This window comes from Ammospiza caudacuta, chromosome 9 (genome assembly GCF_027887145.1).
Source record: "Ammospiza caudacuta isolate bAmmCau1 chromosome 9, bAmmCau1.pri, whole genome shotgun sequence".
NCBI lineage: Eukaryota > Metazoa > Chordata > Aves > Passeriformes > Passerellidae > Ammospiza > Ammospiza caudacuta.
In genome coordinates, this window is record NC_080601.1 from 11,752,878 (window position 1) to 11,766,854 (window position 13,977).

At 40.6% G+C, this 13,977-nt stretch overlaps 1 protein-coding gene across 3 annotated transcripts in view; it reads right to left on the reverse strand.

Annotated features, from left to right (window-relative positions):
• The window catches only part of GRID1 (glutamate ionotropic receptor delta type subunit 1), a 479,753-nt gene that overhangs the window by 88,927 nt on the left and 376,849 nt on the right, over positions 1–13,977 (reverse strand). For all 3 annotated transcript variants that reach the window (XM_058810534.1, XM_058810532.1, XM_058810533.1), the window contains 3 exons: positions 12,909–13,082; positions 1,522–1,683; positions 154–273 (listed from right to left, as the gene is read on the reverse strand). In XM_058810534.1, the coding sequence (XP_058666517.1) occupies positions 154–273; positions 1,522–1,683; positions 12,909–13,082 (456 nt within the window). The remainder of the gene's footprint in view (positions 1–153; positions 274–1,521; positions 1,684–12,908; positions 13,083–13,977) is intronic.

A 13,977-nucleotide genomic window follows, 5' to 3' on the forward strand; every position in this document is an offset into this window, starting at 1 on the left:
AATAAATTAGAAAATATTTCTCATAAGAGTAAATGTCTTCTGCAGCATAGCACTAATTCATTCTTGAAGAATAACATTTTCTCCTGTGAGGCAGGATGTATATTATTGTTTTCAGAGGAAAACAAAAGAGAAAAGGAAGCAGCATATCTTTACCCTCCGCACGTCTTTGCCGAATGTTTCGCTGTAGCTGGTGCCCAGTATTTCAAACTGGACATAGGGGTTGGCTCCATCTTCTCTGAACTCCATAACACCAGTCAGCCCAGTTATATGGCCCTAAGGAAGTAAGTTTGAGAAATTTCAGAACAGAAGACATTTGCCTTCATAAACACTCCTCTGCATAAAATGTGTGCCAAACATGTTAAAATCATGTTTACAGTGAACTTAAATGTGGCCCTTGCATGTTCTTCAGTAGCTCAAACCCAGCACTAGACAAAAGATTTCAGTTTTTCATTTTTTTTGAGAAAAATACTTTAGCACTGACACACCCAGTGTTTATGGCCATCAGGTCACTACTGTCCACAGAAACAGACCCCAAAGGAAAAGAGAAGGGCCTTAGTGGACTGTGAGACAACAGCTCTCCCAGTGTAACTGAGGGCAGCAGGCTCAGTTCTTGCTTAAGTACCAAAGCATGAACTCCCAGCCCAAAACAACGGGGATACCTGCTGCGCTCCCTAGAGATGCATGAAGGAAAGACAAAATTGCAACTCTGAAACTGTCACAGAGTTTGATTCTGGCTTTGTCGCAAAGCTTGAAGCGACATCGAAGTTCAAATTAATTTAGCAACAAAGGATAGCATCATTAGGACTTGCCAGAATGATCAAATTGCATCATTTTACAGAAGAAAAATTATTTAATCAATATATATTTGGGAACAGGGAGTTTCTTCTGAACAAATGCAAAAGTTAGAATAGTAAAAAATTATGGTTTTTTCTACTATTACTTGTGATCAAGTAACTTTTATACAAGAAGTTGCCATGTGTCTGTAAAGCCACAGGTCTGTCCACATTTGAGTATTTCAGCATTGTGCAAGACAGTGCAACTGTTAGTGACAGCTTAGCCAAATCAGATCCTTCTTGCTTTGCTCTGGATACAGTACACAAGAAGATCCTTACTAATTCTCAGCTAACTTACAAAGCTATCTGAGCTGTCAAAAATGGATCATAATTCTTAAACCTCCTAATTGGTTTTCCCTCCTGCCCACTTCAAGCCCCTTAAGTTATCCTTTTGCAAAAATGCATGAATCAGTGCCCATGACTACTCCTGATCCGACTTCCTGCACAGGAGGCAGCTAGAGAACAGAAGTAGAACACACACCACTGGACCCACACTGCACTGTGTGTAACATGTTTATCATAAATCATTTGCTTGTTTAATAGCTGTAGATTGTCCTTGGTTGTTGTAGATCACTTGCTTGTAATGCATCAAAGACAAGTTAAATACAAGTTAAAACCTTCAAATGCTCAAATGGACATGAAGCAACTCATTCAATTGCTCACAAAATGGTGGTTTGTCTTTTCTCACCTTCTTAATAGTCTCTAGCATGGATCTTCCTCCATTCCAGGGTTTGGTGGATTTCCTCATGCAGTTCAGACTTGCCATACTGTGCCATTTCCTGTCCTCCAGTTTTCTGTGGAAAGCATTGGCCAGCATGAGCACACTGTCATACAGGTACAGGTTGGAAACCTGCAAACAAAAATAAGAATGAGCTTCTTTTTTTTTATGCGAGCACCTTCCAAAGAAATGATAAAAACCAGCAGAGAAAACAAAAGAAAGCATAAGTAAGAACCAAAAGCGGGGTATGTTTGACATGTTCAACACCAAAGCATTTGAGACAAATGTCTGTGCTCCTGAGTCCCTCTGTCCAAGGGATTCTGGCACACGGGCACTGCCTGAGCGTTACTGCAATGCAGTGCTGTAAAGAGACATCACACTCCACACACTCCACATATAAACTCAAACTACAGAGGTAGTACAGCTATCTATCAACAAGAGACAAGTATTGCTACTTTTTCAGCCCTTTCAGCAAGGAGGGAAAGACAGGATGGAATTAAGTTCTTGGGGGTTTTATTCATTTGAGTAACTAGTAATTTCTGGAACAGCAAAACCCAATACACACACAACTCTTTAGAATAGAAGGAAGAGAAATGACAGTATTATTTTGGTCTTAGCATCTCTTTCCACCAAATATGCATGAGATTGGTTATGTGCTACTTTCTCTGGAGCTACTGAATTTAGCCTTCTTAGTCTTCAATTCACATGAGAGAAACAGAAATAAACAATTGATGACAAAGACTCCAGAAAGAGCAGAATCCCACACTAGTAACACTGAGCTACGTATTTAATTTTTCAAACCAAGACATGTCTAGCAAGACATGATTAGATCTTTTGACAGACAGTGGTATCCAGCTCAGATGGTAAAACTTTAGTAGAGGAAGTTGGCTGAGACAACACTAACGCTAATAATAATAGTAATAATATTTCTTCTACCTATAGGCTTTAATCATAATAAACATTACTTTGCCATTTATCTCCTGGATTTTCTAGTCCACCTTAGAAAGTAACACCTAGAGACCAGTAAAGAGTTGCAGGTGGAAGTTAATTCAGCTGCATACTTCTTATAAATATGACACTTTAGGTGTCCCAATAAAAGTGACACTATGAAAGCTTAAGCATTTATTACTGTTGAATCGCTAGGTTCAAGTAAACTTCTGATGTTTGTAAGATGCTAATCTTCAGAAACAAAATGTTTCCTGTTCCATAATCTGGAGTTTGATGGAAATTGAAAACCTAAGCACTTTGAAATATCTTCCAGTATAAGTAAATCTGAACAGAAGATATCTAAGCAAAAATTAATTTTGAAAGAATCAAAATACAAAGAAAAAAAAGATATTGCAATACACACTTATTTAAGTGACTGAGCATAAAAAGGGATCTTAACATGAAAACAATGCAAAGCCAATGCGATACTATCAGGGAGAATCTCTCTCATCTGGCATTTCCATTTTTTTCCCCTTCCTTTATTTCCAGCCTTGCTGAACAAGCACTCCACATTGCCTTTATTTGCTATTTTATCCACATAAATCTTTTCTTTTTAGAATATTTCCTGAAGTAGCTATATGTAATACTGCCTCTGGTTTTAAGAAAAGTAATTAAGGAGTTGATAGGAGTCCCAGCAACCAAGTTTCTTCTGTTCAATTGCACCTGTTTCCCTATTCTGTAGGTATTTCCAAACAACTTTCAAATAAAGCAACCAAGCAAATCCCTATTATTCAGGAGGGCACTTTTCTTCTGGGTTAAGCAACTCTTCACAGAAAAAAAAAATCCAAACAAATCTCAAATCCCACAAGATACACCACCCCAAACCACAAAATCCAATTTCTTAGAAATAAGTTTTAAATACATAAGGAAAAATGCCATTTATTATAAGCCTTCACAATCCTCTTTGCTCCCAATTGAATTTGGTTTTGCAGACTCACTTTTAACTGACAACAAATAGTCTGCTGCCTTGGAACACCCACAGATCAGAAATGCCTTGTATGTTCTCCGTTTGCCACTGTTCTTTTGCAGTTCTGGAAAACTGCAGCCTCATTCCCAAAAACAGTGCTTGGTTTGCTAGCAGAGAGCTCGAAGGCAAAATACAGGATGCACTTGGGTACACTGCTTTCTGCTTTTCATGTGCTTGGAGAAGACACCACAGCTCTGCACATGTGACTGACAAAGCTTGGGAGAGTTGTACTGAGGATCTCAGCCTGCACAACCTGGCACCCAACTCAAATTACCTCCTGCTGCAGAGCAAAACAAAACAATTCTGTGTTTACCAATCCTCATTGTTCAGCTAGATCTTTAATGGACTTTGCATCACTACTGTTCCATTAATTTCTTTTGAAAGAATGCTATGAACTGAGAGATAGCAAGCTGGGGTCTGCACAAGAGGAGCCTCCACTACATTTATCCTTATTCTACACCAGGAGATCTGTACCAAGGCAGAAGAAAATGCTGCAGAGAATACACCAGAGTACTTTTTTTGCCATGGAAAGAATTCTGCATGTTCTGTAGTATTATCCACTGCTATTTTGTCACTCTGGTTCTCTTCTGCTGAAAGCCTCATATCCCAAATATGAGTAAATTATGCTTTTTAATCAGCAAAATTCCTTCCATCATATAATCATACTCTATTTACTCCAATGAAAATGACATGCTTGCATAACTACATTTTACTCATTACTCACTGAAGAGGCAATATCTATGGAAGAGTAAGTTGCATCTTACTCACACAATCAACACTTCTATTTTAGAACAGAAAATATGCAAGCTAGGAAAAAAACAGCATCAAAATTTCCACAATTAAGGCTGGATCTCTAATAGTAAAAAAAAAACCAAAACCACAAGCATTCTGGCCTGATCTCACAGTAAATTCAGGGCTCTAATAATTTTCTTTATTACATTCAAATACAGCCAAATATCTGCATATGTCATAAATCATATTTGCAATATGAGTTTCCTGTAACCTCCAGAATATGCTGTGAAAAGAAAAAGGATTCAGCAGACATGGCCTGTATGCCCTTGTTACTGCACCTGCAGACATACTTTAATTTTCAGTGAACTTTCAAGTTCCCTGTGAGTATGGATTTGACCACTGAAAGGGAATTTTTGAGATACCCAAGGGTTCAGCTGTACTCTGATTCCACCAGTACTGTTAGAGGCATGAGAAAATAGTTAATTTTAAAAATTAATCTTCGGGTAGCATTCAGAATTGGTAGCAAAGCAAGAGAGAAGTGAAACAAGGCAACATACTTGGCTACTTTGGGTTTTCAAAGCTCAGAAGCATTTTTTAATTCCCTTATTAGGATATTCATAGGGGAACACAGGAAGAAAGGACATATCTTTCTGAAGTGTTTCCCCCTAATAGAATAAAAATTCCTAGACTAGAACAAAATACTTGATTTTGGTCATGTTTGGAGGAAATGACAGTAATTTTTAGTTCTTCTTTCTCTCCATTGCTGACAGTGTAAGAGCTGGAGGTATTGAAATGGTTTTTGATCTGCTATAAGAATGATGGTGACTGCTTCACCAATATGTTAAAGAATATATCCTGTACATGAATAATTTTAGGCATGTTCTGGTTTATCTTCTGGAATTGATTCCATACTTTATGAAGCTCTTTTTTGCACTGAAGAAATAAATCCACCATACACTAGTAGAGCCAGCAGAAATTTTCAAGAATGGAAATCTATCACAGTATTAAATGTCATTTCATAGAAGTTTTTATGTGAATTTCATGAGAGTTTCCAGAATGATTTTACTTTCAAAGTTATGTATGAAGAAAGCTCTTAGCTCCTTCAGAGGGACTAATCACAGACAAGTGCTCTTCTGAGAAGGCCAGCAAGCCACAAAGGCTGACCCCAACTCCTGAGTGGCCAGCAGAGCCAGGAACCAAGCCAGAGATGAGCTGGAAGGCAAGCTGAGACTGAGATGCCACTACTTCAAAAACTCATTCCCAAGCTGGGCATCTGTACCCTACTGCTGCCAAAACTGCTCTGTGAGTGGCCACAGCAGTCAGCTCCAAGGATGAAGCAGATGGAAGAGGAGTTCAGAGCAAGTGCAGCCTTCCAGAAATGCCTGCTGCCTGAGGAGGGAGATCATGGTGACTGCTATGCACACCCCAGCATGCCCTAAACCTGTGTGTCAACTTCCACAGCTCAAGTACTGCCCAGTGCAGTTGCACATTTGTCTCTCTAATGACAGAGTGCATCTTAGCAGGAGCAGCACAGATTGATGCTTTATTCATGGTATAATGGTGTGCAAACAAGTATATTTTTAGAGCATAGGGACTGAAAATTTGACTTGTTTCATTTTCTTAAATATGTTTCAAAGAATGGCAGAATTTCTTGGGTTGGAAGGGATCTTTAAGATCATTTAATTCCAACCTCCTCTGCTGTGGGCAGGAATGCCATTCACTAGACCAGGCTGCTCAAAGTCCTGTCCATCCTGGCCTTGGACACTGCCAGGGATGGGGCCTTCACAACTTGTGATGGAGGACTTCCCAGTGAAGACTGAAGCAAATAAATCATTGAGTACTTCAGCCTCCTCCTTATCCTGTGTAACCAAGTCTCCTATTTCCATTCAGAGGGTTCATATTTTTGCTCATTTTCCTTTTATCACAAACAGTACACATAGAAGATTTTGGGTTTTCCCTTGACATTTGTGGTGAGACACAATTCTATCCAGGCTTTAGTTTTCTAAACCTGATGCCTGACTGCTCAGACAATTTCTCTGTGTTTCTCACCAGCTTCCTGGCCCAGATTCCAGTCTCTTCAGAGAGACTTAGTGTTTTGTGTTTTTTCTAGGATGAACACCACTTGTTCACCCCTGCAGGCCTCCTGGCATTTCTGACTGACTTCTCTTCCTTCTGGGTCCCCCTCAGTCCACTCCAGGCTGTATCGCTGTGGCCCACACGGATCAACAGCAGGAGATCATGGTCAGTGTCTGTGTGAGGCCTGCTAGTCCCTCAGTCCCATCCCTGCTACAATGTCATATCAGGAACCAGGTGCCTCCATGTCTCTCAGAAGAAAGTCACCCACTGCTGTCACCTGCTGTGTTGTCTGAGTTGAGCTGGTTCCTACACAAGGCTCAGATGAGGCTGCCTTACTCAGCTCCAGCCTCTCTCCTGATGTGAAGGGTCTTTTCAGCCTGCAAGTGGCCAAGTGGCTCTGCAAGGGCACATCAGAGTTTGGGGAAAGTCTCTTTCCCCCGCAGGTTCTCACTCTCTTCACCACCCTCCCTCCCTTCTGGGTGTGCCAGGACAGTTTGGATCTGTTTGCCTGTGGGTCCACTGCAGACTGCACTTGGAGCCAGCTCTCCACCTTCTTCCCAGCCTCCCTGATGTTCCTCTTCTCCCTTTCCATGGGCCTTTTCTTCCCCTTTTCATGCGCTTCTGCAGCTCAGGCAGGTGTGTCTATGTGCTCCTGCAGCTCAGGCAGGTGTGTCCCTGGGCTCCTGCAGCTCAGGCACGTGTGTCCCTGGGCTCCTGCAGCTCAGGCACGTGTGTCCCTGGGCTCCTGCAGCTCAGGCAGGTGTGTCCCTGGGCTCCTGCAGCTCAGGCAGGTGTGTCCCTGGGCTCCTGCAGCTCAGGCAGGTGTGTCCCTGGGCTCCTGCAGCTCAGGCAGGTGTGTCCCTGGGCTCCTGCAGCTCAGGCAGGTGTGTCCATGGGCTCCTGCAGCTCAGGCAGGTGTGTCCCTGGGCTCCTGCAGCTCAGGCAGGTGTGTCCCTGGGCTCCTGCAGCTCAGGCAGGTGTGTCCATGGGCTCCTGCAGCTCAGGCAGGTGTGTGTGGAGGTTCTGTGCCTGGACACGCCTTTCATGGGCAGGGGCACCAGGGGATGGGGCGCGGCCATCCCTGGAGACTGAGGCCTGCACTGCGGCCTCTCCCTCAGCAGCCCCAGCTGGTGGAGGCACACAAGTGCCACACCGCAGCCCTGTCCTGGCCACCACTGTCCCCAGAGCTGCCTTGGGAGCTGTTTGTCCTGGTCCTGCCCACAGCCATCATCTCTCGTGGGCAGAGCCTGCTGTGAGACAGCACACCAGTGCCTAGGTTATAAACGCACACTTGCTGCTCAGGGAGAGCGGGATCACAGCCAGCACTCTGGCATTCATGGAAACACAGTCAAAAAACAAACGTTCATTAAAGACTCAAATGTCAGCTTCCAACTTCCAAAGGGCCATTTATTTATTCTCCCTAAGGTAAATGAAATAAAATGACTAAAATTCTCCTACAACCACCAAAAAAATCAGGCCTCAACTGTATATTTATTCAAGCTTTCTGTCAGTAAGGCATCTAACTACTGTGTTACTTAGTGTTTTGTCCATTCTACTTTTAAATATCTCAATGAGCTTTCCAAAGAGTTCTTTGAAAGACTGCAGTCTCAGAATCTCTTTTTAATTTTTTAATTGATAAGCAGCTCTTCTTTCCTTTTAAATTTTCTCCTATTTTTACACAGTTACACATATCCCAATACTCTTTCCTTCTTACAGGTTCTAGTCTCTGAATGCTCACTGTCCTTCAGCTATTTATTGTGGGCGTTTATCATTATGAGTGTTTTCTTTGCCAGTATGTTTTGTAACAATGTGTCAGCAATAATACAAGGCCTGGATTACCCTGTAATGCTCAAGTTTGTTAGCTGGAGGCATTGGCTTCACTCACTAAACATCTCAGGAATTTGGCACAGCTAACACTAACTATGCAAGGAAAGTCTAGTAGGAGTGCCTTGATAAAGAGAACTGAACATAACCAAGAGTCAAACAGAAGGATGAGAGGTAAATGCTGGAATTGCAAAACAGCATAAAAGATTATAATTTTATCCGACCTCATTTATAAATAAATATAGGTACAAATTAGGTTTCAGAGGTGATAACACATGAAAAATTGAGGTACTGATGCTTTCTTTGAGCCACTATTGTCTGCTTCCTGATTGAGCAGTGAACAAAAATTCAATGAAATAATTATGTAAATTGAGAAATCCAGCAGTCAAAAGAGGCAGAGAGGAAAAGATCATTGCAGAGCCTACCTGGGGTTTTAACCTCCAGTGTGATCACAAAATCCCCCATGGCCACAGGACACCCACAGTGCTTTGGGGTTTTTAATGAACTCCTTTGCTAACACACCTTCCAGAAAACACACATCATTGGACTTCAGGGAGAGATTTGTGCTGGGCAATGGGCAGTAAAGTCAGTTCAAGGATACTTTACATTCACATTGTACTCAGAAACAATTTCACTGTGACTGAACATCTGGCCAAAAATCCAAATTAAACTTTGCTAAAGAGACTAGCAAATGAAGGTTTGCATTGAAAGAAAAGGAAAAATGTGGCTCATCAATCCTTTATGGGAGAAAGTGAATGCTTTAATATGGTTTAATCAATATTTACTGCCCCTCAGTAGCACTCTACAGTTGTGTAATAATAGCAATGTTAACAAGCCAAATGAGAATAAAGCCATTTAGTTGGACAAAACTGCAGGATCAGGCCCTTAAGTTTAGGCACTCAAACACATCCTAAAAAATAACTTTACTTACAGTAGTTATATTGCAGTGACTCTTGGACAGAAAATAGATCAGAAATAAAAACCCAGCTTTGAAGGAGCAACTGCTAAAAGATGCCTACGTAGATATCTGATGGACTCATCACTGAAGAATGAAATTTTTTTTCAAGGAGAAGATCAGATCTTTCAATGAATATCCTCCCATACTTCTCAATGTCTCCTCAAATATGTCCAAGCAATGCCAGGAATAGTTGTTCAGTAGAGAGGCTGAACTCTCAGTCAGGAATAACCTCACTAATTTTGTGACACAGTATACTGGAGTTTTCTTTTTGCCTTTTCAATCGTACTATGTACTTTGGATCATGCTAAATGATTTCAGATACACTGTGTCCCTGTAATATATTTTAAAAGCTTTAGAATCTTAAGTGGATTGAACTCAACAACTACATAAACAGTAAGCAAGGGCAAAAAAAACCTAATGTGAATTACATTTCTAAAGAGAAATCTTTCTTAAAAAAAATCTGATTTTGAATTTATGAATGCATTGTGACTAACCTGATGAAAGAAAAAAATACCTTCACCAAAAATCGAGTTTGTAGAGTGCCATCATAACTAATACTTGAAGAGAAATATTTTGGAAAGGAGCAAATTAGACAGCAAAAGATTTTCAAATTGAGTCTGTAAGAACATTCCTGAAATAATCTACAAAGTTTAATAGCAACTAGACCACTATGTACTATTCAAATGCCATGTGAGGACACATATTAGGCCTGGCTGGAACTATACATCCTGAAGTGTTTCAGTGCTTTCTCTCCAGATGAGGCAATACTCACAACACTGTTGGCTCAAACCACAGGACACCAATGGCCAATGGAAGAAAGCAAGTCCTAAACTGTGTCTTTTCTGTTTAGCAAAAGTAAAAGAGATGGACACAAAAAATCCTACCTGAAGAATAAGACAGTGAGAAATGCAGTCCTCTGAAGTCAAATAAAAAGATCAAGACAGGAAACTTTATAAAGCTTTTTCTCCACTTGAAGCAGAAACCCAGATGAGTATATTAAATGTGCAAGAAATAAGGGCATGAGCAAAATTTTGACAAGTGGGTTGATGGAATAAGATTGGATTTCCACAAAGCATTCAGAACAGATGAGTTTTTGGATGAGCTTGCAGAACAGCCTGATCTTTAAAAGGCTTGTCAGAATGCCAAACCGGGATGATCACCCACTGAAAAACAACCTTCCAGGATATGGTACTAAAGACACAGAGAACAAAATCGTTCCAAAAAGATTTTCATTAATTTAGTCAGAACAAAGTTAATAATCCATGACGTAAATGTTTCTGTCTTCACTAGCTTGTTAAGAGTGCTAAATTCTCCCCTAGAAAACACTACAGCTAGAGGTTGACAGAGATTAGCTTATTCTTCTTCAAAGTCATTAAATAAATAATTAACCAACAATAGCTGGTAAGTTACCTTGACAACAAACAATTATTAATATGAGACTGCCCAAGGGAGAATGAGGCAGAGATTTCCAAACTGTGGTGTTAATCAAAGTACTTCAAAGCAACACAAAGACTCGGTGCTGGCAGGCGGTCACTGCCTCTGGTGGATTCATGCAGCCTGACATGGAGCTTGGAGCTCCTGCAGCCTCTGGCAACAGGGGTAATTCAGTGATGTACTTCTGAACACCAAAAGGTCACCACTATTTTTTTAAGCAGGAAAAGGGAAACAGAAAATTGCAAGTAGCTGAATTACAGGACCATTAATAACATGTCAATCACACTCAAATTAATATGAGCTGTATGTCCACAACATGTTACATAAAATATTTTGGCAAAACCTATGAAAAATAAATGTAGCTATGGAACACTTCAGGTATAACTGCACAGGACAAAAGCATCCTGTATTCAATCTATAGACACTTAAAAATATACTGGGGACAGCTAATTTGGACAGCTCTCACATGTGCCCTCTGTCTTTCATGCCAATGCAATTGAACATGAAAGTTACAGAATCAGCTGCCAAAAACATTTTACCTCTGCACTTCTTTATCTCTCTTGTTTTTGAGTTCATAGAGAAGGAACCAGTTGGCAAAGCACAACATTACCGTTCCATTATCTCAAAGACAGTTTCTAAGGTGGTATAAAATTTCTGGAAGACAGAAGCTGAGAGGGTTTTGTTTCCAAAAATCCACATCTGGAAATCAGAAGGATGAGGGTCCTTATCTAAAGATCATTATCAATTAAATTCAGTAACAGGACATGAGGCTGATGGTGTTAGCAAACCACCTCCCAGTTACCAGTTTGCAAATTTGCAAATTAGAACTTGCTCAGTGGCCTGTCAGAGCCCTTCAGATGAGTCTCTGAATTAGATTATGGATATACCAGCACAGGCAGCAGTACTCAAAATCCTGCTGTAATGGAAGATTATTCCCCAATGAGTGATTTGTTGGTGCAGCATAGATAATTTTTCATCACGCTGGAAATTGCTTTGATCCTCTGAAATGAGCGGCCGTTGTTCTCATTACAGCATACCTCAGAGTTACTAACAAAGATCAAAAGTGTTTCTTCTTTCTGAGCCAAGGCAGACATAGCCTTTCCCCTGTGCTGAAAGAATACAGACACGATCAGAACTACGGGGGGTGTGTTTGGCTTTTCCCAAACTTTGCCATGGCTAGGACAGAACCTGAGCCAGCAGAGCTTCTCTTCAAGGAAGAACTGTTCGTATCTGTACCTTAAAGTATTTCAGTCTCTGCAGCTACAACTTTTTAGTAGGGTGCAAATTTCCCTTGGGAAATCTTAACCCACTTTCCTTCCTGACATTCTCTCTGTCTCTCCCGGTCTGAAACTCTTCCAAGCCAGGATAGGATTCCATCTTGCAAGAGCCCTGACCCCACACACCCTCCTGAGTAGGCTGCAGCAGCCCAGGTTGGTGACAGCCCCTCCCCAAGCCTAACCAAGCCCCTTCTCCATCGCCTCACCGTGCACACCCACACTGGACAGCCCACAGGCTCAGCCACTGTGTCCTCATTCAACCCATCTCAAAGACTAAGTGTGCAATTAAATGGCTTTAAGTGAGTTTATAATATATGTCCCACTAAAGTTTATACCTGTATTCAACACCTTAAATAGTGATATAAATGAGATTTTTAACTATGTCTGAAGTAAAACAAAATACATAAGTCCCATTGAAAGTCCAAGGCCTTTGTTTCTAAATTAGTACACTATCATTGGAAATAGCACCTATTAAATAATATTTAAATGACTACAAAAAAATTCTGATATCTGGGACAATTTGCCAGGAAATGTCAAGATGTTGCTAACACCAGAGTCAGATGTGTTACCAAAACCTGAAACTTGAACTAGCAGTGCATATTTTACACGCTCAGACAATTAGCAGCTGCTGGGGACTTCTGAGACTATTGAAAGGGACAGACTGAATACATCAGCTTGATTCAGTCCATTACCTAAATATGAAATGCTCTGCAGCCCAATACCTATCAGAGTTCTATTACCTTCCCAGGTTAACTCTTTCACAACAGATGTTGAATAAGCATAAATACAATAAGCAAGCTGTAATATCACAGGACTATGATTGCACAACATTTTTCAAATATAAAAAGATTGTTAAGAGAATCAACTATACAAAATCAGCTCTGACTTAGTGCAACCACTTGCTGATACTTCATAGATGTAATATCATATCTAAAGCACTCAGTACTGGGAAATAAAATAAATTAATAAAGTCAAGAAACATTGACCAGATCAGATTTATCTGTACTCATTTTCCTCCTCCTCTGAGTTCATACAGCCACAGCAAACTGTCCCATGGCAAATTCTTAAGGTGGACATTTTTCTGCTGTGCACAGCTACTGACCTGCAGCATCTGAAGGTAGCCTTCCTGTGGATCACAGAGCAGCGAGGATATTCGGTGGTTGTTCCTCATGCACCTCTGGTTGTTGTCCCTTGCCAGAGGGAAAATCTGCCGGATCACTGTCATCCTCCCCAGAGCACTATGCACCAACTCTAATATTTCATTATCAGTGATTTCCTGTGAAGGGAGACACAGCCATTTAAAAACATGTGTTTGTCCAGACATTTTATGTATTTCTTTCATTATCGGTTAATTTTTTTTTTTTTTAAATACAGTAGGGGAATTATTTTACAGATGCACATGCTGAGTCTACACCAAATGTAATTTTGCATTTAATAACAACAATGCTATTTTTTATACATCATCTGAAACAAAAGAAAAGAGCCTAAAACAGTACTATCCATCTTGGCAATACTACAATTTTGCAGATGTAGTTCCTCAAAGGAAAGCATCAAAATGGTCTCAATAGAGTTCTTTAAAAGAAAAAAAAAAGCACCTTGAAATGAAATTTATATAGAAAGACCTTTTGTTTGACAGACTAGAACCTCACTATATCCTCAGCACAAAATAACAATCCAAAAACACAACAGTCTTCAGGAAATATGGCTCTTTCACCTGTGAACAACATTACAAGAAAGCACTTTTCCCATAAGTACAGTAGATCATTTCTGCAGACTAATCCTGATAATGACTCAAGGAAGTCTTTTGAGGTTGTCTGTATTAGGAAATAAAAAATAGAAGAAACTTTATGGAGGGGTCTGACACATTTAGGAACATCAGTTTGTGCACAGTGAATAATTTGGGAGAAGATATAAGGAGACCTCAAGGACAGGCTGCTTTTCTTTCCAGGCTTCACAATTTCTAAAGCTTCGCTGCAGACCTTCACACACCCCAACCTCCTAATCCATCCTGGGACAGAGCCTGCATCTACTGCTCTTATAAGGAGGCTGAAGCCAGCTCCACTCCATGCTTTACACATTTTGTGTTTAAAGGAAGACACAAAACCAAAATCTCGTTTTTTACCCCAGCTGGAAAATCACAGGCTTAGCTGATCCTGGAATCATAACAAAGG